This window comes from Strongylocentrotus purpuratus, unplaced genomic scaffold (genome assembly GCF_000002235.5).
Source record: "Strongylocentrotus purpuratus isolate Spur 01 unplaced genomic scaffold, Spur_5.0 spur5_contig_842, whole genome shotgun sequence".
Classification (NCBI taxonomy): Eukaryota; Metazoa; Echinodermata; class Echinoidea; order Camarodonta; family Strongylocentrotidae; genus Strongylocentrotus; species Strongylocentrotus purpuratus.
In genome coordinates this window covers 25492-53449 of record NW_022145549.1, presented here as the reverse complement: position 1 = coordinate 53449, position 27958 = coordinate 25492, and the positions used below count along the sequence as shown (strand labels likewise).

The window sequence follows — 27958 nt, the reverse complement described above, 5'->3', positions numbered from 1 at the left end:
TAGACGTTAACGTACATTCAGTACGTATTACGTATCGGGGATGCGTACGTACATGTACGTACGGTATTCAATAATAGACTGTGTTTTGCTGTATATAAACATGGCGGACACTGTCACAGAGAAACCTGTTGTTGAGGAAGCTTATGGGAGTGGGGATGGGCCCAGAGACACAATCAAAGAAGGTGACATTGTCGGTCAGTCTTTTGAGAATGAAGATGGGGCGGACATCGAAGCTACGTTAGACACAGAGGAAGAATTTGGTGGCGCTGTGGATGATGCACATAAAGTGTTGAGTGAGTTTGACGGATGACCTAGCTAGCCTTAACTTAAGACTTATTATTTTAAACTTAACAACTTAACTTAATTTTTTAAAAAGTTAAGCCTGGTTTAAGGGCTGGGTGATTATTAATATGATATATCATATTGATATCACCTAGAGCTAGCCTTAATTTGGATCAATTTACCTGTGTGAACTGGTGAAGAATGATGTAAACAAATCATCTTACTTTTTTGGCGCGCTTCTTCAGAAACGTATCCAAAATTTGACACATAACTCGGGCGTGGAGATACCCTATTAAAACAGGCGCTTGTTCAGTAAGGTATCAAAAATATGACCCGTAACTCCGGCGTGGAGTTACCCTACTAAAATACCCAAAATGAAGTAAATATTCATTAACTGTTAAAGGTAAAGACCAGTATTGGAAACGCCCCAATTTCAAAAAATGAAATGGAAGCTTATTACCAATCATGTGAAAGAATGACTAATACATGATGATAACAAATTTGCAGGGAAACCGCCTACTAATTCATATATTTGGTAAATTTGTTTCTCTCATGGTCTGTGAGAGATATAGGGTAGTCCCATAAACATCTTTCCGTGTATAGTGCTTGTAACTTTACGGAAAATGGGCCAAATTTCTTATCATTTTGATGATTCCAGAACCTTGCAGATGCTAGATGCTAGATAATCAACATTTTCTGATCGATTTCACAACGTTTCTTTCACAATGCAATTGCATGACCATAACTGGTCTTTACCTTTAATAAGGTGTCTGATCGCGCACCCAATGTTGTGTGCTAAAACCCTTCCCATAGAGATTATACGCATCCCTACGTGACCATGCAAAATTGGTCAATGATTTTATGAAAAAATTTGAAATTCAAACAAATGATCCTGAAGGTGAAACTCAATAAATGAGGTGTCGTATGAAAGAGCAGGTTTTTCTCCATATTCCCCATAGGGGGCCACCCCCAGAATTCTAAAAATATCTTGGTCAAAACAGCGATTGAAATGTTGTTTGCATCCTAGCTCCAAAATTTGCCACTTTCCTGAGCTGCGCCCCCGCGGCTTAAGCAGGGCTAGACGTAAGGATAATATCGAGGTGCTTTTTTTTTCGCTAGCCCCAAGGGATCATTTGTTCTAACAGTTTGAAAATACCCTTCCCACATTTTTGGAATCAGCTAATTAGGGAGGCGTGAGCTCCGCTCAGTCCAAACCATGGTTACATCGCGTAACATCTGCGCATATAGTGAATGAAAGTATGGATAGCCGTTCGCGCCATAAACCCTGGAAGTGAATACACGTTATAGTCAATGGCAATATCGCGGAGACTCCGCGATATTGCCATTGACTATAACGTGTATTCACTTCCGGGTTCCATGGCGCGAATGGCTAGCCATACTAGTCAATGGCACGTATCGCAGAGACAGCGTGGCTCAAGCTGCAAGTTGCGCATGACATGCGTACGCTACATGTATGCATACGCTTGCATATCGCGCGATACAGCTGTTTGGCTGAATTTAGCAAAACAACATAACTTTGCGTGTACGTCTTTTTCGTCGATTCTGAGCAAAATGCTATGAATATTTCAGCGTTTCGAAGGGGCTGTATCTTTTGATAGAAACATCGGTGAGACTTGAAATTTGAAATATATTATTCTGATTACATTTTTAATTCAAATATCAAACAAAAATAGTGAAAAACGATCCCAAATTGAAAATTGAAAAATCGTTCAGACACCCTATTGTTATGTTTATTACCTGTTTCGTGTCAATTTTCTTGTTATTTTTGGAGTATTTTTCGGAAGAACAATATACATTTTCTCAGGTTTCATGGCAAACCGCTGCAGAATACTGTGCATACTGATGGTGGATTAGCGGGCGGGCGCACGCCTGTGTGAAGTAATATACTGTAATATCCCAGATTCTCATTACGGTAGATAACTTCATAAGTTGTTATATTTATTACCTGTTTTTCTTGTCAATTTTCTTGTTATTTTTGGAGAATTTTTTGGGAAAACATTGATATTAATATACATTTTTTCACAGGTTTCACGGCAAACCGCTGCAAAATACAAGTGCATACCGATGGTGGGTTGCGGGCGGGCGCGCGCCTGTGTAGAGTTATCTACGGTAATGTCTCAGATCCTTCACACATGCAGGCGCGCTATTTCTATGTCAGCACCAACCATGCCAACTATCGTAAATATTTGTCCTTTTCTGTCTACATTGCAAATTAATTTCTTCATATTCTTGAAAATCAACTGTCTGGACTCCGGTACGTCACAAGCCGTCCGGATACCCAATTTCTTGGTACACATGCGATGTACGCTAAAATGTCTGATTTTGCATTGCCATATCTTTTTATGCTGACTTTACGACAATAGCGATAAGTTTAATGTACTTGAATAGAGATGCTCAGAGAGTTTGCTGAATTTGTGTGCTTATTATTACATTGGTGGCTATTACAGTCGTGAAAAAAAAAAAAAATTATTTTTATACACCACTGTCACCACACTTGACAAAATGCTATTCAAGGTTTATACCAAATTGTTTAATATGGCTCGACTATTCTCCCCTTGCATGTAGAACTTCAGTCTCCATCGGATGATTCCATTGCAACATTGGGGGTGGATCAGCCTGAGGAGCAGAGAGGGGTGACAGAAGCCACGGCAGATCAAGCAATGGAACCTGATAACTATGAAGACATAGCCAAACATAATATCATTCAAGTTGGAGGTAGGTCTTCTGGGTTTCTCTAACCAGCTTAAAGGCACACTGTCCTACTTGTAGCTACTTGCTCCCTCTATATAGAAAACTTCCCAAATCGGTGCCTGTTGGTCCCCCATGATCCTCTTTTTCTTATGTTAAATGAGAGCTGAGTTAATGAGATAGCCACCTGTCACAGTGACCTCGATGGCTCACTGGGTGGTCTAATCTCTTCTTGCTGAAGTAGTAAAGCCTCCCTTTAAAAGGAAAATGTCATGTCAGAGTGGCTTGTATAATTGGGCCCGTATTCAATTCAATACTTAAGTTTGAAATTTGAGTATCTTATTTTAACTTACCGGTAGTCTTCAGCTTAGATAAATACTTGGCAAAATTTCTGACTTAATCTTAGTATTGAATTGAATACCGGCCCTACTGACCTGCATGACATGGTATAGAGTGTTGCATAATAACTGGGTATCATACACCTAGAGCCGTCGATGCAGACGTTACTCGATGGCTCATTGGTAGACCAGGGGTCTCATAACCGGGAGGTCCCTGGTTCAAAACCAAGTTGATGTGCTAGTGCGCTTTGGTAAGGCATTAATCCTCATTACCAGGTCCCTTGGAGAGGACTTAAAGCTGTCTGTCCCCTGGTTGTTTAACTTTACAAACATACACATGCTTTCTTAACAGTCGGGTACACCAAACCATCAAACCAATGCTGTCACCTTGGATAACTTTTCAGAATGCCGAAAACTAACATTATGTACATGTATAACATGTAGGCCTTTGCTTTCCTTCTGTTATCTCATGCAGAAGTAAAATATTCTTAATTTTGTTCCTGTTCTTTCATTTCAGCTTATGCTGATCTGTCTGCATTCAACTGTTTTGTAATTGAGATTTATTTTGAAATGATTGGGAGAGTAAGTAGTATTATGTTAGTTGACAATTGGGAAGTTTTTTGTAGAGGCGTCGTAGTCCACTTGTTTAAGCTAGCACTTGACTTGAAATGAAAAGGTCAAGGGCTCGATCCCAGACAAGGCACTAAGCTCTTTGGCAAGGTATTAATCTATATTTACCACTCCATACCCAGGAGAGAAATGGGAAACTGGAAGGATGACAAAATCATTTGTGTTATTAAATGCCATATTAGACCCCACTGTGTCCATCTGGTAGGAATACTGGTGGAGATGGTGCACATTGTGCATGAATGAATCTGATGACCATGGGCAATAATAACTGTAAAGTGCTTATGCAGGCGTCAATTTGGAGCAAGGACCCACCCTCGTCAAGTCATCATCTTTTTTCACCTGAGCCAATTATTTATAAGGTCAGGATTTCACCACCACTTCATTTGCTTTACAAAAAACATAGGCAAAGTATCACTCAATCGGCAAATGTGTTCGTCCAGGTTTCATCTTTGAGCTACATGTTTTTCCATAGGTGAAGCTGTAGCATGGAGTGTAGGCAGTGTAGGCAGTGTAGTGTTTACGGAAGTACTGCAGACTGTGCAGAGGTAGTATCATTCGCGAAAGCAAAGACTTGCGAAAATGTCGCTTAGCCTGCCATTCGCGAAAAAATATCTGTACGATAAAAATAACAGCTTACCGTATACAGTAGTTGTTGAAACGCCACGACTTTGACATATTTTCGACACAACCGATGTAGTATCAGCAGAAAACACAAATTACTTGCAAAGCTTCACACCTTTTATCAACTTTATTGGAAAGCTTCACCCAATTATTTAAACAGAACGTTAAGACTACATCAACAAATGTATTGATGGTCTTGAGCTGAAGCTTCGGCATCGAGTCAATGTTGATATTTGGCAATCTCTGAAGAGGGTGGGTCCAGGCTTCACTGTTATGCCTGCATTAGAGGCGGTATTTGTAATAAATACTATATAAATCCAGATTATAATTGTCATAATTAATTATCCTTTTTTGTGTGTGCTAAATGTAGGAGACGATAGCGCAGGGAGAAAGCTGATCTTTATCAATTGCAGCCGATTTCCTCCCAGCAAGTCTTACAACCAGATGAGATTACTTGGGTGAGTGCATTGGTTATGTTCATACGGTACCGTCCTACTTTTAAGCTTTTACGTTTTCATAAACCGTTAAGTTATAAAGAATGATCCACTGAGAACGACGGGGGTTCTCACCCTTTTCTTTGTGGAGTAATCAGTGAAAAAAATACACGGGGGTTTAGGGCGAAATAGCCCCCGAAAATCAGAAAAGAGCGTACTTAAATTAGCATAGAGTTCAATGCAAAACAAATTTTAGAATGTTATTTTCATGCAGGCAAGGTTGAAAAGTAGCCCCCGAAAAATAAATTTTTTTTTTTTTCCTGGGAGCAATGTTCGATTGAAAATACCTAGTCTGTTCCTAACAGTATACAGTGACATCAGGGAAGCAAGAGTTGAACGAAATGTCAAACGTCAGCCTTCAAGCCAGTTTGATAATTCAAGTGTACACATGTGTACCGGTATCCTTTATAATCCATATCCTTCGTTCGTGTCTCTTTAGATCAAGATAGTTATTTAAAGTTCCTTAATTAAATTACATTAGATTAAGTTCTGCCATCGCCCGATTGCTGCGATGGCCGTCTCATTAACAAGGGCCAGGTCTTCATCTGTGCAACCCGTTCGCCGCACTGCAAGATGTGGTCCATCGTCTGAGTCTCTCAGCAGTCGCAGAGAGTATCATCTTCATGGGCATAGCCCCATCTTGCCATGCTGGCCTCACACCGACCCAGTCTCGTCTGTATAAACATGCCTGACAGCATACCCTGGGAAAAGTCATTTTTATTACTAGTGTTTTATCCCCGGCCCCCCCCCAACTCCGTGATCGGAGGGATACCATGCGTGTTACCAAAATGTCCGGTAAAGGGGTACTTTTCACGCACCAAAGTCTGGCTTGTAGTACACAAAAGCCCGTTTTACACACCGGACTTGGGGGGTGTTTTCAAAAGGAGGGAACATGCATATGCGTACCCTTAATAACACTGAGTGGGGGGGGGGGGGGGGGCGGGTTTTATGTTACTAGGAAATTAATTTTGTGACATACTATTGATTTGCATGCGTAGGACAAGTGTTTGTGAGAACATTTACTTTCTGTGTAGAAAAGTTTGCAAGTTGCCCACTCAATGGCTGATTAATCATTTATAACCATGACAACAGGTACATGAAGGACACCTTAAATAAGTATGTGGAGAATGACTATAGCCTGGTGATCTTCCAGTATGGCTTGACCAGACAGAACAGGCCCTCATGGAAATTCTTGGTCGAGGCATACAAAAATCTGGAGAGAAAGTAAGTGCATTGAAAATTACTTTGTTTTGATTGTACAGTGTAGTCAATGACATGGGCACACAAATTTAACCCTTTGCTTACGGGAACCTGGTGGTCCCTGTGTTAAGCCTATGGGACCTATACAATTCAGTAGTCAACGGGTTAAGGGAAAGTCCAACCTGATATTAAAGGTAAAGACCAGTTTTGGAAAGGCCCCACTCTCAAAAATGAAATGGAAGCTCTTATAACCAATAATGTGAAAGAATATGTTTTGACTAATACGTGATCATACAAATTTTGCCGAGAAACCGCCTACTAATTGATATATTTGGTAAAATGTTATATCTACTTGGACCTGATAGATACATGTAATGCATGTGTCGCGCACATGTGTCTAGTCCCATATACTGTACATCTTTCTGTGTAGTGCTTGTAGCTTTACCAATACTGGGCCAAATCATTTTGATGATTCCAGAACCTTGCAGTACACGCCAATACTTTTATGCTAGATGGTCAACCTTTTCTGATCGATTCCACAACGTTTCTTTCACAATGCAATCGCATGACCATAACTGGCCTTTATCTTTAAATTGAACTGGTAACATTGTTGAAGGTTGATGAAAAAATGTATAATTTTTGTATGAAATGTTACTAGTTAAACTTCTTCTATTGTACTAACCCTCTATTAAACTTGCAGAAAATCCTGAAAAAATTCTCGAATCAAAAAGATATTTATGGTTTTCAATGTGTTACCCCCTCTAACCGTAAATTCTGTCTCTCCCAATCCTTTTTTGAATTTTTCCAACCATTTTTTCCATGAAAATAAAACATAAAACAGGCTTTTAAAATGTTTCAACACTTAAATGTTATGAATGGTATGGAGCCAATCATTGCTTTATGACGATTTACATTCATCTAAAATTCAATAAAATTATAATAATATAGTTGGGAGAATTTAGGAATCAATCAGATCATTTGTTACCAATTTTTATTATTAATAATGGTCTGTTTTCACTCAAACTTTTAGATTATCTTTAATTGTACATCTAGCTTTGAAGTCATTTCCTTAGCACTCTCATCTGAACAATTAAGTTGATCAGATCATTTGCTACCAATTTTTATCATTAATAATGGTCTGTTTTCATTCAAACTTTCAGATTATCTTTAATTGCACATCTAGCATTGAAGTCATTACCTTAACACCATTTTCTCTCATCTGAACAATTAAGTTGATTTGTTGAAAAGCAGAATAGTTACCAAAAAAGATCAATTAAACTTTGAGGAAATTATTATTAAAAAAATAAAACATTGTTTCTCTTTGAAGTTGAAATTGATGATACAAAAATGTGTTTCTCAGTGACCTACATGTACATGTATCCTCCCCCACTTTCTTTATACTCAAAATTTGAAGAAAAAAATTACTGGTACTCTAAAGAAAACTTTTAATGATAGATGTACCCTAAATTTTAATAATAGGGAATATGATTTTACAAGACACAGTATGTTACAAAGATGTTCCTTCACCAATATATATTAAATAGAAATTTATGACAATTTTAAGCAAATAGAAATTAAGAGATGACTATAATAGAAACATGTGTACATGTACGTGTACATCATGGAGTTCCTAGTTTGTGTCTCATTGAACACTTCAAAAATACATATAACTTTCTTATTTTGTATTCAACTTGCTCAAACTTTTTGCTTATAATATATGTCGCTGTAAAAAAAACTTCTGCTTCTTTAAAAACAATAAAAATATCAGGATGGACTTTCCCTATTAAAACAAAAAAAAATCATAAATGGTTTAAGGTGAAATTTTGACGATGTAAGTTAGTTCTCGTCCAGCCCACCTGCTATACAAGTACATGTACATGTCAAACACTAATTTGTTATTGATTTGTGTATTTTATTGAATTTATTTATTTATTTATAGTTATCTATTGCTTTATTTAGTAATTAGTTTGACATTTATTTTTCTCATTCATTCATTAACTATTTATTTATTTATTTTAATATTTTTGCTTTCAACTCTAGTTGTGTGTTTATTTGTTTTATTTATTTCATTTTTTTAAAATACTTGATTACACTCCTTTTTTTCTTCAAAACCTATCGACCATGATTCAATTTGATTTTGATTTGATTTGAGGAACAAATCAACACTGAAAATCAAGCTTTTTTTCCTTCTGTGGTAATTACCTTTAATGTTAATGCTCTAAAGCTGTTTATTAATTACAGTAAATTTTCAACTCGGATGAATTTTGTCCCTCGAGAGTATTTCATAAAACATACATGTATGTTTTGTATCTTTACTAGTCATGCCGATACAAGGTAAAAATACGCTCTTCCTTTTCTTAAAAAAAGAAATAAATAGACTTTTGCCTTTTTTTGTAATTTGGGAAAGTTCTTGAAGTATGTCTAATATTTTGCTTGATTTTGATTTGTTTGCCATCCATGTGGTAGAGTTTATGTTGGGTTTTAGATATTGTCAGCTTTGTGTGTTCAGCAAAACAGGATAATGGTCTATGAATTTAACATATTTATATTGCAGAAAAACCAATTTGAAAAATCTATCGTTTTTTTTAAAAACTACATGTACTGTACCATTTACACTACTTGAAAAAAGCCATTAAGAAATTGTCAGTGTTTGATAATTCAGGGGGGTGTTTCACAAAACTTGTCATCAGTGACAAATGACAGTTTTTGATATAAGCTACTGATATCCTTGCTTCTGATTGGTTATCAACAGATTTGTCACTGATTTTTGTAATTTGTCATTGCAAAAAGGCTTTGTGAAACGGGTCCCTGAATGTGAAAAAAAAGTGTTTTAGCTTGCCGTGTAAATGCAACTTTAGACAACGTAACAAAATATCAATTTTTTTTTTTTAAAGAATATAGAATTTTCATTAAAAAAAATTGAGAATGAAAAGAAATTGCAAATGTGACTTTAAATAGCTACAATCTACTTCTAGTCTACAATCATTGGTTAGTAGTGATACATAACTAAAGTTTGAAGTAGATGTGACATATAAATATATGTAAATGTTTTCATACATGTAAATATGGAAAGCTCAGGATCTCTACCAATAGGCCATTTTCGTAATGTAACCAAATTTAATGCATAAGTCTTTGTGAAGTGCCTCAATACAAATTATTTCATTCACCTGGTAAGAATAATAGTATTTCAATAGACATAATCCAAACTGCATAAATTAGTTGTTGCCAGGTTGGACAAACATTATGGCTTGACCTACCTAGCAACACTTGATATATGCAGTTCGCATTCTGACTATTGAATTACTATTATTCTTATCAGGTGAATGAAATAATTTGTATCGAGGCACTTCCAAAGACTTGTGTGCATTAAATTTGGTTACATTACAAAAATGGTCTATTGAATCACACCAAAATATCTGGAGATATTTTATGCTTGAGTGAACCAAAGCCGCTTTTGTGAAAAAATGCAAAGTCCACACTTTACAAGGATTGCCTTTGTTCAATTTGTGATCATCAAAAGATAATTTATGAAAGAACAGGTTTTGTTCTTGGTATATATTTTGAGGAAGGTTTTGATTTGGTAACCCTAACCTACCCAAGACAGGTTTGATTAGGATGTATGAGTTAAGTTCAGTTCAGTTTTATTTTTCATTTCCAACAGAACAGTAATTTTGACAAGAAATCAGTTATACAATTCAACATTCAATAATATAGGTTTTCCCGCCCAATTTCATCAGAGTTGCACTCGAATTCATGAATAGACGTTCAAGTTCGAACGATTTTCGTCAACTCTCTGCTCTCATGGTTCATTTTCATTCTTTGAGTATTCAATTTCGTTTTATCTCATTCCTTTTAAATTTTATTTCATTCAGTTTAGAGAGAAGTCCGTTCAATTTAGTTGTCATTCAATTTCGTGCCTGCTGGATAGACGTTCAGTTTCGTCCTCAATACCAATTTCAATTTCATTTATGGGCACACACTTTCGCAGTTTGAACGTTCGAATTAAATTAACATAAACAAGTTCTGTCTTTCTTTCACGTCATATTTACGTTTTTTAAACTGTTTTTAATCATATAATTTCATTTTCATTTTTCAAGTTTCATAATGTTTATTTTAATCATATTTTATATATTTATTTTCTTTCTAAGCTTCACTACCAGTTTTTAACTTAATTTCCAAATACAAAATCGCTATAACTCATCATTTTTGTACATGTAAGTGTAGTATGTATATTTTTGTAATAGATTGTGCTTTGTGTCACGTTTGGGGTTGGATACATTGGGACATTCTTTCTTTACATAATTATTCATAATAATTGATGTACAGTCTCTCAGTCTCTTCACCCGTCAATGTGTTGACTCGCCAGGCACCTTGGCAAGTATGTCTGAGAGTGATTGTACCATTGTGTACACTTTCCGGGTGTAATGGCGTCAATGTTCTGGAGAGCAGCATCTCTGAGGATGTCACAACGCCATTGCTGTAGGTTGATTCCTGCGTCTTGAGCTGCCTGCCTGTCCCCAACACAAAGCTGCCACGCTGGCTGTGCCAAGGTCCTCTTCACGGCGGCCTTAAAGGCGGAGTGAGCCATTTCTGTCATGTTGAGGAATGGGGAATAGGGAGGGAGTCGCTTCGTCTGGATGATGGGATTGGCTCCGTCGGGCAGCTGGGCGCGGACATGAGGTCTGGCATTGTCATAGATGAGGTAGATGGGTTCATCGGCCGGGAACATCTGGTTGCATTCCGCGACGGTTTCAGCAAGGAAGTCCTCGAACCTCTCCCTGGTAACGTCCCTGGTAACGGTTTCGAATGCGATTCTGTGGTGGACAAGACCGATGGCAACGGACACTGCAAATGTCACGTTGCAATTGCGACCTCGCTGGCCGTGCACCACCCTCCTAGCCGGCACACCCCGTGGAGCCCTCCCACGAGTACGCCTGGTCCAGACGTTGTACCCTGTTTCATCGATAAATACACAGTTTCCCACAACGCCGTGTTCGAGGAACCATTCAGCATACTCCAGTCGCTGTTCTACTACCCTTGGGGCGTTCCTGGCATCTGGAACATCCTCTGCCATTTTCAGTGTCAACATCATTCCATCCAGTGCCCTGGCTACTGATGATGTTGAGACTGCGGGCTTGTCAGGGAGGTTGTGCGCAAGACTCTCCTTCATTTGTCGTAGCGTTAGGAGTGGGTTTGCATCTATGATGTTCTCCAAATGGTTGCGCATGTCCACATCCATTTTCACATTTCGGGCCCCACCCCTTGGTAGCTTTTGGACCCTCCCTGTGTCCACATACGTCGCCACAATCGACCTAGCCGTAGATCTGTTTATTCCCAGAGTGTCGGCCAGCTCTAGGTAATCTTGCTGGTTGTCAAATGCTTCAGCCAACCTAGCTCTGTCCGTATTCGAGATATCCATGTACTCTCCTCGCGCCGCCGCCATAGTTAATGTAATGAGTTGTACGAGCTCTTGCTTCGATGACGGTTTGTCAGAGGAATGAGATATTTCAATATAAGGCAAAGGTCCCATTTCAAGGTACATACAGTTTGCAAAATTTATTCAAACAAATGCAGATTGCAAAGAACATAAACAGTATTAAACAAAAGAAAATGAATTCCCAAATGCTATAAATGCTTGCCTATTCGTGAATTTGAACACCTTAACGTTCATCAGGGCGGTGCAGGTGCGAAGTTGAATGCATAAACGTGCATTTTGAATTTGAACGCGCTTTTTGCACGTTTATGTGAAAAAACCATGAAATCGCATGCTAATACAATTAAATTGAATGAACAAGTTAGGCTTTTGAATGTTGATCTCGGTGATCATTCAAATTCGCTCAAAATTGAATGATCGCATCGTTAAATCGGATGCAACTCTGATGAAATTGGGCGGGAAACCTATATAATACATTTACATACTGTAGTTTAAAGTTATGAAATAAAAAGTATACATGTACATAAATATCCAGCATTTTTTTTTTTTAAAGTTTTGTTAAGATAAACCTGTGGAAATGGAGGGATCCACTGAATAGCAGAGCTTTAAAAATGTGGATATAATTTGTTTTTCTTCAATGAATTAGAACATTAAAAAAATACTGCTATAATTATCTATTTCTGATTTTTGTTTTTAAAGAAGAAAAACACAGGCGGCCATCTTGAAAAATAGCCAGACTGTCTGGAAAAATGTACCGAGGGGCCATTTTTAGAAAAAAAAAGAAAAGAAAAAGGGGCCTCCTCCTTCCTATTTTTCAAAAAGGCAGGACGCTAAACATGATTGATTTTTATTTGGCCTAAACGGTATTCAGACCAGATGGTAACTAGACGATGTTATAATTGACCATATTAGAAGAAATTGCTATTGAACCAAATGAAATCAACTAGATCAAGACAAACGAGTTATGGATGAAATGATTCTTGGACCAAATTGGTATTTGACTAAATGGGTTTAGACCATTTGATTTAATGCAAAATGGCAATTGGACCAACGCGGTAATGGACCAAGTGGCAAAAATATTGATTGGACAAAGTGGCAATAAGACCGAATAGCAAAATGGACATTGGCCCTACTACATGTAGATATCAGTCCAAGTGATGCTTGGACGAAATGAAGATTGGACCAACTGGGTGTTACAGAGATGCCAACCAGTACGATTAAATCGTATTTAGTACGATAATAAGAGTGAAATACGATATCCCATATCATTTTTTTTAATTTTTTATTTTTTAACCCATAAAACCCATAAAAACAGCTGAATCACAGAGAAACATACAAGTAAACCCCTGCAACCCCCCCCCCAAAAAAAACTTTGCTTTTCAATTTTCTCATTAAATTTTAATGAAAGAGCAAACATTTTACTTGACCGTACTTACCAGTAAAACATTTTTCTGAAATTTTACTGGCCCGAGGCCAACGGGCCAGTAGTAGTGTCAAGTTTTTGTGAAAATCTGATTTTTCTCTTCAAAATCTGATTTTTTAGGATACTCAGTCTGTTTTTTGTGTCAAGAGGTTCTCTAGTGTTATGGGCCAGTCTTTTGGAAACCTGTCTTGGGTACAGTGTAGCCTGTGTAGGTCTCGTGTAGGTTATTGTGGTGTAACAGTAAAACACAGGGCAATGAATGTATAGGTTTATTATAGAATTATCTTTGGTTTTAATAGTCTATGATTTAATTTCAAAGAGATACAGGTACATGTACAATGTATGTCAACTGATACTTGGGCTCATTTAGCTTTTTTTTAAATCTCATTTGTTGTTAAGTACAAACTGGAGATCGAGAAACTACTTTAGAATGTAAATATACAGTGCGTCCCAGAAAAAACGAAACCAAGAATTATCTATGATTTATCATAACTTAGTCACATTTATAATTAATAAATGCTTGAAATACATGCATCATATGAGTTGCATCAAATGAAAGAGGAGGATCTAAGCTTTCCAAATATGTGTCATTTGTCAATTATAATTGTGATTAAGTTATGATAAAACATTGATAATTCTCGGTTACGTTTTTTCTGGGACGCACTGTATAGTTTATTTGATGTGTAGTCAGGGTGTGATCATGGTCCCCTCTCTTGTGCTGGTATCATGTTGTGTACATGCTTTGCATTGGTGGCTATGAGAGACAGGTGGATGATACTATATTTTTCTGGCATCACAGCTTTCACTAGTATAACTTTTTCATCACAGTTTTCACCATATATAAATTGCTATTTGTTATGGGACTTTAATTTTGAGGCGCCCTTGCGTGCGACTTGATGGTTAAAACATACAGCAATTTCATACTGTTCATACCTTCATACCTGGGGCCCTGTCTTATAAACAGTTGCGATTAATTGCAAATCATTGGCGATTGATATCAATAGCAACTATGTACACAAGAAATTGTTGTTTTCTTACAAGCATACACATAATAGCAGTCGGGTAAACAAATAATACGAGATTTAATTCATTCACATTACAAGCATGCATACATGTACAATGTACATACACATGCTTTCTTAGCAGCCAGGTACCAAAAAAAAAATCATTGGATTCATTCAAATTACAGGCATGCATACATGTACACATATATACTTTACATATACTTTACATACGTGTACTTTACATACACTTCAAGAATACTTTCGGCCATATTTGGATCCAGAGGGATGACAAAACTCACCTACATTTACGCTTCATTTGACCCTCATGCGTGAAATTCACTTTTGTACACGTTATAACAACCCCCATGCATCAAATTCACTTTTGTACACGTTATAACGTGCAGAAAAGGTCAGTTGCAAAATAATTATTCTCCACATTTGTCAGCGATTTGTGAATGCATTGCATATTTATGCACGCATATATATTTTTTCAAGTTCTAGTTAAAGTTTAATTTAATGTAATTCCAATAAACGCATATATAAATCAGAAATACAGCACAAATTCACATCATTTTACATGGAATCAAGGGTACCATAAAAGACCAAGCAGGGGGCATTCCACAAAACTTGTCATCAGCAACAAATGACAGTTTTTGTTAAAAGCTACTGAAATACTTGCTTCTGATTGGTTATCAGCAGATTTGTCACTGATTTTTGTCATTTGTCATTGAAAAAAGGCTTTGTGAAACACGTCCCAGGTCTTGTAAAGAAAGTCCCCTTATGAAAAAAGAGTTGAAATTGGTCAAAAGCAAGAGGAGAGTACAATATAAAAGAACATATGTTAAACTTGAAGCTGATTTATGCACCCTTTTGTATCCTTTATGTTTGTAGGTACAAGAAGAACTTGAAGGCCTTGTACATTGTGCATCCATCTCAAATTGTTAAGATGATTTGGGGCATTTTCCGCCACATCGTCAGTGTGAAATTCAGTCGCAAGGTTACATACATCCACTTCCTGTCAGAGCTTGGGGAAACAATTGATATGAAGAAAGTTGAGATTCCTGCAGTTATCCAAAGGTATTTATGTCAACATTGGAGATTAAAGGGACTTTTAGATTTTGCATGACGAGAACGTGGACTGCCCTTTTTTAGGCAATGTGACGTCACTGCCAGTGCCTTAAAAGGACGTCACATTGCCTTAAAGGGATCGTTTTACAATGTAAAATCTGAGATACACGCTCCTACATGTTACCAGTGTCTGTGATATGGTGTAATATTGAAGCCCTAAAAAAAAATTGCGCTTCAAAATGATCAAGAAGTGCCTCAAAAAAGTAAAAATCTTTGAGTGACCGGTTTTACCATACTCATTTTCCCCAATAGACTGTAGTGTTATAAAAACCGTTCGGTGAACGGTTTTCAAAATTTGTAATTCCAATCATTAATAATTATCTTGATAATCAGACAGGCTTGTACAAGTCATAGAGTTCCTGACTGACCTAAAGGTTTATAATTATCATTGCAGCATGAGCTAAATCAAGGATTATTTCTAAAGGATCTAAGACAAAGTTACCGGATCCCTTTAAAAGGGCAGTCCATGTTCTCGTCATGCAGAATCTTAAAGTCCCTATTATATATACTGGTAGACCCTGAGCCACTTCAGGTCGAGGTGCTTTGTCAGGTGCTGTATAGAACACTCGACTGAAGATGCAAAGGTCATGGCTTTGATCCCAGGATCCCACTTAAAGCCTGTCTGTACTAGGTTGACCAGGGGGATTAGACCTCCCTGCAAGGTCACTGACATGTTATCTCATCAAAGCAGCTCTCGATTATTAAACATAAAAAAAGGGGATCATGGGGGACCGACAGGTACCGATTAGGCATTGTTTGCTATATAGAGGGCGCAAGAAGCCATAAGTGGTGCAGTTGGGCTTTAACGAGAAGGTTGAGTATTGGGCATAGGTAACAAAATAATTTGTGAGCGCTATTATTGTTATTATGCAAGTATGAAAGAACATCAAAGGAAAAATGTTCCCTGAAAAGCATGGCTCTTCAAATGCCTTCATATTCTAAATATGTCAAGTAACAGCTTAAAAATGAGGCCCAACTTTTATGCCACATGTTTGTGTAGACCCATATACACCTTTCTGTGTACAGTGCTTGTTAATTTACCAAGACTGGGCCAAATTTCTTATCATTTTAATGACTCCAGAACCTTGCAGTATGTGCTACATGATCAACGTTTTTTAATCAAATCCACACCGTTTCTTTTACAATGTAATCGTGAGACTAGAACTCAACCTTATCTTTAAGCATTCTGTCTTCATTGCATTGATTGTAAAGCTCAATTTCTCTTTTTTCATATGACACCAAAATCAGGATCAAGAAGTCACACATGACTAATTTCAAAAGCCTGAAGTGGCAGTGTCAGAAGCGGATGACAGTTACCTTTGGGTCATTATGGCTAAAAATGATGTAGAATTAAAGGAAAATCCAACCCAAATAGACAACTACTCTAAAAAAGAAAGCAGAAAAATCAGAGAAGCAAACTGATGAAAGCTTTAATTAAATCTGACTAAATATACATTTAAGAAAGTTATGGATTTTTGAAAGTTGTGATCACTATACATATGGACACTTCAAATTGGCTGAAGCGGTACAATGTCAATGTGATGTAGTGCCGGACTACTTGCCCATCTGGTCCAACATGTAAAATGATTATAAATTAAATTTGTCAAAAATCATGGCTATATAAAGGAGGGTGTATTCTTTTATAGAGGACGTATAATAATATGATATCTATAATATATTTGGAATAGAGCCCCAAGGGAGAAGGAAATTTCAAGAAAAACAGAAATTAGTGATATTTTTGTACACGGCAAATGGGAGAGTTATCCACGTCCTACGTCACAATCCACTGACCAAACTACCAATTTGAGATTCGCAAGACTTAGTGATCTCATATTTCAAACATTCATAACTTCCTCATAACTTCCATTCATAACTATTGGTCCGATTAATTTTAAACTTTTGTCATTCTGTATCTGTTATTTTTTCTGCTTTCATACGAATCAACTTATTACGAGGGTAGGATTGCCCTTTAATAATTGCTAAATATACACATCATTCAAAATCTAATATTCCCTTCTTTCATATGAACTTATGAAGCATTAATCACAAGGGAAGTCTCACATACATGATTGAGCAGGTAGCATAATTTGCATTCGCTATTAAAGGGATCGTTTAACAATGTTAAATCTGAGATACACGACCCTATGTGTTATCAGTGTCTGTGAAAGGGTGTAATATTGAAGCCCTAAAAAAATTGCACTTCAAAACGATCAAGAAGTGCCTCGAAAAACTAACAATCTTTGAGTGAGTGGTTTTACCACATGTGTATGGTACTCGTTTTCCCTAATAGACTGTAGTGTGTAATTCCAATCATAAATATCTTGATAATCAGACAGGCGATGGGCTTGTAAAAGTCATGGGGTTCCTGACTGACCTAAAGGTTTATAATTATCATTACAGCATGAGCTAAATCCAGAATTTTGTTTCAGAATCCGAGACAAAGTTTATACCGGATCCCTTTAAAGGCAAATGCCATTTTGACTACCGGTACAACACATGTAAATGCCCATTATGAGGGTTATGATAAACTTAAACCTTTTTTTCTCTATATTTTTAATAGTCATGATGATCAGTTGGTTGCTTATTACAAGGCCAAACAAACTGCTTCTCCAAAATCTGCAACCAGCACAGACGGTCAAGTTCCTACTAAAGAGACACTTCCTACACAGCAGTTTGGAGTCTCGTTGGAGTTGTGAGTACATAGAGTACCAAAGCTGTGACGTCATAACAATCTATTTTTAGAATTTCTCAATTTTTTCTTCATAGTTATTAGGAGCCAGAGCATATAACACTGAGTTCCTATAGGAAAAGTATTCATTCAGATGGTCTTATCTCAGCCAATACTTAACATATTCAATTGGTTTTCGTCATTTGGACATTATTTTTGATGCTCTTTCGGAAAATGAAGAAAAAATTGAGAAATTCTAAAAATAGACTTTTGATGACGTCACACTTCACCACTCTATACATCCCACTTGTTTTTATTTTTGTTCTGATCCCTCATACAGCAGCAAACTACATAAAAACAGGGCCCTGTTACCCTGTTTCACCAAACTTGTTATGAATGACAAGATATGTTGAGTGTTATGAGCTACTGAAATCCTTACATTTGATTGGCTATGAGCAGATTTGTCATGGAGATGTGGCACTTGTAACTGATAACAAGCTTTATGAAACCGGACCCTCAGCCAAATACTGTGGACCAGTTTTGCCTCAGCTTTTTTGTGTTGATGTTATTGTGGATTTTGGTGTTTAGACCAAAATATATATTGTGCAATTGCAAACAAAGCCAGTTGAGGTATCAACAGACAATTGCTGACAGCTGGGGGGCGTTTCACAAAACTTGTCATCAGTTACAAATGACAATTTTTGTTATACCTAAGCTACTGAAATCCTTGCTTCTGATCGGTTATGAGCAGATTTGTCATTGATTTTTGTCATTTGTCATTGAAAAAACGCTTTGTGAAACAGGTCCCTGGTCACATCAGCAGTCCCTGTAAGGAGGGTCTCAAATAGGCCAATCACATTTGTTCGCTGCTGCTCAGATGATGTTATGTATCACTATTATATTGACAAACACAATTTCTAAGACATGTTTGCAACATAAGAAATTTGTGGAACACAAAGCTAATGGTATCAAAGTATGCACTTATCTCAGGGAAAGGCGACATTGCATGACACAAAAGCAACTGGATCTTCGGAGATAGTGGACATAGATTTTTATGCATCCGCCCTCCAAATGTTTTACAGCTAGACATCCTAGGGCATGCGAAGTTACAGAAATGTTTTAATTGTGATTAGTCAGTTTGACAACCTGCTACTTGTGATAATAATTTTAAAACAATGATATTTTACTTGTACTCTCTCTCTCTCTCTCTCTACAGCTTGAGAGAGAATGGAGCTGAAGGAGCTATCCCTAAAGTTGTCAGAGAGACAGTTGAATACCTGAAGAGAAATGGTGAGCACTATTTGCTTCCAGAAAAGACAAATAGTATAGAAATATTGACTACCATGAGAGGCCTGGCAGCCTTTTAGACTCAAGGGACGTGCACATTCTGCCATGACCCCGAAGTCGTCGGGTTGTGCACATCCCCAAGAGCCAACAGCAAGGCCTTGAATATTAAAGCAGTCGATACGTCTTTTATATACCGAATTGACATGGTAAATTTTTGTGTCAATTCGGTATATAAAAGACGTATCGACTGCTTTAATATTCAAGGCCTTGCTGTTGGCTCTTGGGGATGTGCACAACCCGACGACTTCGGAATTCTTACCAAGAATTCTTACCTTATCCTTTTCTTGAGTAAAGATTGGTTAAAACATCACAGAAAATCTGAGACACTGTCTGTTAATCTTTAATGGAAAGATGACTAAACGTTACAATCAATTGGGAATCGCAGACAAAAAGCACTGCGTGGTATTCGCATAAAGAAAAATTTAACACCTAAACCAATGGGGATCGCAGCAAAATTTAACTATTTTCCCGGTAACTGGAATCCTGGGGGAATCTCACTCATGAACGATTGACCATTACTGGCATTTTTCTTTTCTTTACGGGAATGGCTAAAATCAGGACTCCAATTTCGACCAATCAGATGGCTAGATTTCTGAAGAAACTAAATCCCTTTAGTTATCAGAGAGGGAGATTTAATGCTCTATGTTTTGTTCTGTTGGCCGTCTGGACAAAACCCCAACTTGGTCTTTTATGGCCATCCTCATTGCCATACTACCATTTATTTTCAAATTTGTATTTTATTATACCTACTGTATATGTTGTAAACTTGTACAGACCTCTATATCTATTTCATGTATTTACCTATGTATTTTCAATGTTTTTGTTGGAATTGAGACATTTGAATGTCAAATTAAAGATGCAAAAGTGAGTACTAACATTTTACAGAGAGATTTGATGCTAATCACTTCTTCATATTAAGATATTCAGGATAAAACACGAGAAATGGCAAATGCAGTGTCTGGGATTGCTTCCTGTGGCATGCCCTTGCTTTTGAACATTGATATTTACAAGTTCCACCCAAGTATTTAAATCTTTTGCTAGAAGTTTAGACTAAAAAACACATTTTCCTCATCGAGTCAAGAAGAGGTAGAAGGTTGAAGGTTTGTTCTCTGAAAGATGATTTAACCCTTACTGTACATTTTTGGAGATCGCGCCGCAACCGCTTGGAATTTTGAATTGTCGTTTCATGACTTTTTCCCTCAAGTCTTGCGCACATTTTGATACCATTTTCGTCAAAATCGGATATACCTGTAAGGTGTTACGTAACAATTAGTATGCGCATGTCAATAAAAAAAGTGCTATAATTGCATATATTCATGTACAAGCAGAAATGTGAAGATATGAATTGATATCAAATTGCTTTTATATGTTTCTCAGAGTAACTTGATGTATTCCAGAACAAAAGAATACATTATAAATAAAACAATAGATATAATAAGAAATAAAAACAATAAAATACATAAGAAAATAAATAGTTGAAAATCGCATCAAATTTGCATAAATTATCATTATTAATTACATCAAATAACTATTTTGTGTTAGAAAAGAAGTTTCATATGAATAATGAGTTTCAACATTCAAAAAGTGGAGTCTGACAATTTTTGTAATGATTCTAGTTCCCTAAATATAGTTCCTGATTTGATATTCATGAATGCGTAATTTGCATATTCATAATTTATGCAAATTAACCTATGCATTTTCAAATATAAAAATAATGAAACCTCATGAATTTGAGATGAAGGAAACATTTATTCAATACATTTTCAAGATTCTTCACAAGTCTACCGACAAATATGTAGCGTTTTCTGTAAAATGCATAAAATTAGCATTTTGCATAATTAATTAGGCTATAACGACAAAAATTTGCATATTAGGAAAAAACTAATTATACCATCTTGTTCCTTACGTAAATTTCTACAAATATGCAAATTTTCGCGTTCATCGGACATTCGACGGCCGAGATCATAGGGGGGGGGGGCCTCCCAGGCCCCCCCCCCCCCCCCAGTCAGAGGGTGCTCAAAATAGCCCAGTACAGTAAGGGTTAACACTGATGAAGTAGAGAACTTTAATCTCAATTTTAATTCTTTAAAGTTCATATAAGATAGTTTAGCTAGTGAATATATTTCATATATGAGATGTTTTTTAGCTAGTGAATAAAGTTCATATATAAGATGTTTTAGCTAGTGGCACGATTTCTAGATGAATAACTATTCAGGTTCATTAATTTTTGGAGTGTCACTACAAGTACTGTGCAAGATTATATGACATACTAGTAAATGAGTACATGGTAGGAAGAAATTCTTTTAATGCTTTAGCACTTTATTATGGCCGCTCAGCTACAGCCGGGGTAATAATGTGATACTTTGTTATCAGCGCATTAGAGCAAATTGATATAGTAGCTGCGCTATATGTAGAGGTGTCGTGGTTGAGAGGATATGGCTACAGACTGTGGATCACAAGGTCAGCGGTTCAAGTCCCCTCGCGGCACTAATGTCCTTTTGCAAGACATTGATCTAAATTTGCCACTCTCCACCCAGGTGTTTATGGGTACCCAGTAGGATGTGAAAGTTAATGTGGTTCGATGAGCAAGTGTGCGCTTGTAAGAATGACGCCTGGCTGGAATGCTCCCCAAGGAGTGGAGAATGTGCATACATTGTGTGCGGGTAAGCCTGAATCCGATGACCGGGGTAATAATATATATCTGTAAAGCGCTTTGAGAGGGCCTGCGGTCCTGGAAAGCGTTACCGGTATATAAGAAGGAACTATTATTATTATTATCATTATCATTATTTATTACAATAATATCTTTGTGCTGCAGGTTTGAGAACGGAGGGACTGTTTAGGCGATGCCCCAATGCTATAACTGTGAAGAAAGTCCAAGAAATGTACAACAGAGGTAAGCATGTACTAGACACCCCATAAATAATGTATCTGCTGAGACAGGTTTGAAACCAGTGGAATAGAAAGCTTCATGTTCATGATATGCAAGTGATGTCATCAGCTGTCTTTAGCCGCCTGGATACTTGTAGGAATTTTAGTTCCACAAAGCCAAAAGGTCTTGAATGCCAAGTCATGCCATTTTGTGACATGCACCACTGTCGATAACACAATTTTGCCATGCCGTGCCATAAGTTCAGTTTGCAATGTCATGGGCACTCCATGTCACGTAGTAGTTGTGCCAAGGTTGCGCTTAGTTCACAAGTTGTTCAAGGATTGGTCAGAGAATCAAGTCATGTGAGGCACTTTGATGGCGTGGGTTTGTATCCCACTGCTGCCATCGTGCGATGAAGGAGAAGAGACATCAGTCCTGAGTCAATTTTAATGCTCTTTATTTAAAGGGAACCAAAACCTTCATACTAAGTTACTTTTATTGTAAAGTTTAAGATATTTGAATAAAATCAGTGAAAATTGGAACAAAATCTGGCAAGGAATAAGGAAGTTAAAGCTTTTTGAAATGACTAGTCACTAGAGGGCAATATTCAATTTGATGACATCATTTGTGGACAACTCTCCATGCCTTTTGTACATCAAATTCATGTTTTTCCTTCTTGTAATTGAGATAATCTACTCCCCTGAAAGCAAGGTATAGAATGCAAAATGATATTCTACTTAACATGTTATGAAGTCGGATCAAGAGCACAAATAAATACGAAGAAAACAAAAGAATTTGTTTTGTTTTACAATAAAAGTAACTTAGTATGAAGGTTTTGGTTCCCTTTAAATCACAAGTGAGGAAGAACCCGAGTGGGAGAGCGCTACCCAGAACAGAGCTGAACATAGCAGCACAATTGATAACAAACAACAAGTAGGCACCCCAAGGTGGTGCTATACCTTGAAGCCCCTCTAAAGTGTTGGGAGCCCCAAAATCGCCTAAAATTTGATGGCAAAAGTTAAATTGTATCAAAATGTGAAAGAGGATGTTATTTAAGACACACTTCTCCCCTTCTTCCCCCAAAAATGTGTTTGAAGACAAATATTGATAATCCTCATTACCAGGTCTCTCTGAGAAGACCTAAAGCCGTCGGTCCTCTGGTTGCTTACGAACAAGGATTTATCCTTTCTTAGCAGTCAGGTTAAATAACCACCACCACTACCACTAAAATTTGGGCTGTCTGTTGTATGAAGAAAACCTAAATTTTGTATTCTTTCATCAATATTCTTTTATCAATATTTGAATATTCAATATTTGATTTCATACACATTTGTTATGAAAATCCTTGCAGAAATTTTTCCTTTTTAAATGACATCCTTTTTCACATTATGATACAATTTAAGTGAAATTTTAACAACTACAAATAACAATGGCGCTTGGTAATTTTAAAATGTCGGCATGCACCTATCCGTGTACCACGCACTTCCACTAAACACTTCATGATCAGATCACTTCCTTAATAGTCCAACATTGGCAAACCAAAGTGCATGCCATTGCTTAAACCACTTTTCACTCCAGTATCTGGGTGGCTGTAAGCTGGAGTTTCTGACAAATCTTGCTGGGCTGCTCATGTTTTCATCTACAGTGTCATGGGGGAAGCCTAACTTTTTTTACCAGTGCATTTAGAAAACAACAAGTTTTTTAAACTGGTCAAATTATGCCCTCAATATGTTTGTCTATGACATACATTTACTTTGAATGGTATCTTTTATGTTTCAGTTCCTATATTTAGGAAAATCTTCGGGGCTCCACGATTTGTTTAAAGTTGAAGAATGGCACTTTGACAAATGTGCCAAGTTTAGAATTTTTGGCGCAATGCTCAAAGAGTGAACTGGACATTGATTCAATGTATTTCAAATTAACATTTGTGTGTAGCAATGAGATTGGACAAGTTGTTTCTGATCTTTCCTTTAAAAAGGTGATCCAGTCAACTTTACGGATGTAGGAGATGTCCATGTTCCAGCTCTTCTCCTGAAAGCATTCTTTCGAGAACTTCCAGAACCAATCATGACCTTTGACCTATACGATGACATTCTCAAAATTCACAGTAAGTTGGAAAAATATCAAATGCTCAGTACCACAGTGTATTCATATAATGGCATCGTTTCATAGAAACTTTGCAGATACTGCACACCCAGAATCTTTTCATGTTTGAAAAGTTTAGGGATTTTGTGAGTGGTTGAGATGTGGGTAAGTTTCATGCAGTGGGCCTGTTGACTACCGAGTTCATTCATTGCCATAGGTTTGATAAAGAGGCCACCTGGCTCCAGAAGGCAATGGGTGAAATAGAGGGATCACAGTTTTCAGGAAAATCAGTTTTTGCTAAGTGAATGTGAAAGGCTGTTTAGACTTCATGAAATATTCCTGTTGTGACAGTTCCTGGATTTACACTAGTTGTCTCCAATTTTGTAATGTTATTTTGTGTTTTTTTTTTCTTTCTATTTTCTTCTTATTATTGTTGTTATTTTGTGTTTATTACCGGTAGTCATGTATATATTGTAACTTTTGATTTGTGAGAGTGATGAATGTTAATAAATAATAATAATTAACAACATTTGTATAGCGCTTATCACAAATATGTCTCTAAGCGCTTAAGAAAAATAGAAAGAGAAGGAATTACAGCCAAATATTAAGTTATACATAATAGATAGTAGACAATCGAGGGGCTGCATATGCAAATGAAAAAGGCTATTTGACAGGTCAATGGCTTTTGCTACTCCCTCACATCCACTTCATCACAGTGTACACATTTTTTTTCATTTCTAACATTTGTCTACTTTCTGTACAATGTTGTTTATTTCTGCATACATTGTATTTTGTATTAGATGTGAATAAATGAATTCAAATGTTTGAATTACATCTTATGTCAATGCACACCTATGCTAATAATGTTGAAATGATGGCTATTTCCTGTCAGATCTTCAAGACAACACAGACAGGGCAGAAGAATGCAAGAGTTTAATCCACGACAGGCTTCCTGAGGAGAACAGACTCATCTTCACATACCTTATGAAACTACTCAGAGAGGTAAGCTCATATCACATACTTTATGAAACTACTCAGAGAGGTAAGCTTATATCACATACCTTATGAAACTACTTAGAGAGGTAAGCTTATATCACATACCTTATGAAACTACTTAGAGAGGTAAGCTTTTATCACATACTTTATGAAACTACTTAGAGAGGTAAGCTTATATCACATACCTTATGAAACTACTTAGAGAGGTAAGCTTATATCACATACCTTATGAAATAGAGAGGTAAGCTTATATCACATACCTTATGAAACTACTTAGAGAGGTCAGCTCATATCACATACCTTATGAAACTACTCAAAGAGGTAAGCTTATATCACATACTTTATGAAACTACTTAGAGAGGTAAGCTTATATCACATACCTTATGAAACTACTTAGAGAGGTAAGCTCATATCACATACCTTATGAAACTACTTAAAGAGGTAAGCTGATATCAGATAACTTATGAAACTACTTAGAGAGGAAAGCTCATATTACATACCTTATGGAACTTATGAAATACCCTTTCCTGATGGTAAACGTGTCCTGATGACAATATGTGGTCCATAGGCTAGAAGCATATCATTGACCCATCTATTGATCTACAACCCCATCCCATAACAATTTTTGTTTTGTATTAATGTACATCCTCACCACTTCCTATTGAAATAGAATGGTACATTGGTTTACAATGACTTTGGTAGCTAATAGCAGAAAGGTAGTGGCACTAAAAGAAGCGTCTGTAACGCAAAATGGGGGATTGTTGAATGAAAACCATAATTTGATTACACAGAGGTAGAACCACATTGTTTGGGTACAGGGCTGGTAAATACACACCATAAACATGACAGACAAAGAAAGCGGACAAAATATACAGTTCCTCATTCTACCCTCAACAATTGCTATGGTAGACAAAGGGACATCCCTTCACTGCTATTATGTAAAAATCTGTAGAACAGGTGTCACATGCATATTCACCTGTTCTACAGATTTTTACATAATAGCAGTGAAGGGATGTTCCTTTGTCTACCATAGCAATTGTTGAGGGTAGAATGAGGAACTGTTTATTTTGTCCGCTCTCTTTGTCCGTCATGTTCATAGTGACACGTTCTGTCTCGATTAGACTTAATGTTACCTCAATTTTCATTCAGATATCTGACAAAAAAGGAACTTTTGATCAAAGTATTATGCCTTTTGCCCTCCAGACATGTCTTATATGCCACTTCCTTTCGCTAAGGTACTCTAATAGATGGTCCAAAGTTACCATATATACTAGGGAAGGTTGAGTTCTAGTGAAGATCAGAAATAATCTGTAAGAGTTGTCATTCTTGTTATGCCTCCGTTACGAAGTAGCCGGAGGAATAATGTTTGCGGGTTGTCCGCCCGTCCGTTCCTTTCTCATGATTGCATTATCTCAAGAACCAATTGATGGATTCCTGCCAAACGTAGGTCATGTATGTATCTGGCAGAGCCAGTGAACTGATTAGATTTGGGGTCATGAGGTCAAAGGTCACAGGAAAGATGTAAAGTATGCAAAAATAGCTTGTGATCGTATTATCATTAGTACCAATGAAGGGATTACAATCAAACTCAAAACATATATGTACATGTAACTTGCAGAGCCAATGAACTGAGTATATTTTGAGGTCATGGGGCTCATTATGCTCATTACTGTATATGAAAAATATAGCTTGTGAACGCATTATCATTACTACCAATAGAGGGATTACCATCAAAATCAAAACATATATGTATCTTGCAGGGCTAATGAATTGATTAGATTTTTGGGTCTTGAGGTCAAAGATCAAAGGGCCATACATGTACTGTATATGAAAAATAGCTTTTATCACAATATTCTTAGAACCTGTTAAAAATGAACTTGAATATGAAATATTGCTTCTGTTTTTGTTCGTAAAATCCCTACGGATCCATCTAGTTTTGTCATGTTGAAAGAATATCATTGGAGAAATATGCCCTGAATAGGATCGCTCTCCCAAATTTCTTATGCCTTCTTTTCTTTTCGCTCCCGCTTCATTTTGAAAAGGTATCCTGTCTTAGCAGTGAAAACCAAATGTCTGACTCCAACCTGGCCATCGTGTTTGGTCCTAACTTGGTATGGTCTCGAGATGCATCCGCTTCACTCTCGGCTATGGCTCAGATCAACTCCTTCATCGCCACCATACTCTTCAACTATGAGCACATCTTTCCAAACAACACCGACGCAGCAACCATGTCGGAGAGAACCGATGGAGATGGAGCTAATGAAAAAGAACTCACCTCAAAGGAAGACAAAACGGCAGAAGAGTAACTCTATCATTCTATCGATCCTGACACCAAAACTAATAATATACACTTGAAGAATATTTATTTGTAAAAATATACTCTAGAAAAAGTACAAGGTATTAAAAATGGAAATTTGATTGTACACAAAACCAAAATGAGTAGTTTATTTTTAGCAAGTTTTTGGCATGCATGTGCATGTAAGCCAGTGACTCGGGTTCGATTCCTTGGCGGGGCATTTTTTCAACCTTTGCAAAGAATTCAAAAAGAGAGGAAGCAATGGGGATTAGAGCTACACACCATTATTCTTTTATTTTAATTTCTCACAGGAGGCGCGATTGGGGTAGCTCAGTCGGTAGAGCAGTGGTCTCGTAATCCGGTAACCCGGGTTCGAAGCCAAGGTGATGCGCTAGTGCCCTTTGGTAAGGCAGTAATCCTCACTACCAGGT

At 37.0% G+C, this 27958-nt stretch overlaps 1 protein-coding gene across 3 annotated transcripts; it reads left to right on the top strand.

Moving 5' to 3' along the window:
- Positions 1–30: 30 nt before the first annotated feature.
- Positions 31–27958, top strand: LOC586037 (rho GTPase-activating protein 8). Of its 3 annotated transcripts, XM_030989338.1 has the most exons (12): positions 33–293; positions 2869–3018; positions 4951–5038; positions 6167–6298; positions 8594–8608; positions 15027–15212; positions 17824–17955; positions 19148–19221; positions 22097–22174; positions 24129–24257; positions 25128–25237; positions 27274–27956. In XM_030989338.1, the coding sequence occupies exons 1-12, from the start codon at positions 41–43 to the stop codon at positions 27535–27537; spliced, it is 1611 nt and encodes a 536-aa protein (XP_030845198.1). In that variant the 5' UTR covers positions 33–40; the 3' UTR covers positions 27538–27956. The 3 variants fall into 3 exon arrangements, with proteins under 3 accessions (XP_030845207.1, XP_030845198.1, XP_030845202.1); XM_030989347.1 differs by lacking the exon at positions 17824–17955 and having other exon boundaries at positions 31–293; positions 27274–27958; XM_030989342.1 differs by lacking the exon at positions 8594–8608 and having other exon boundaries at positions 35–293; positions 27274–27955.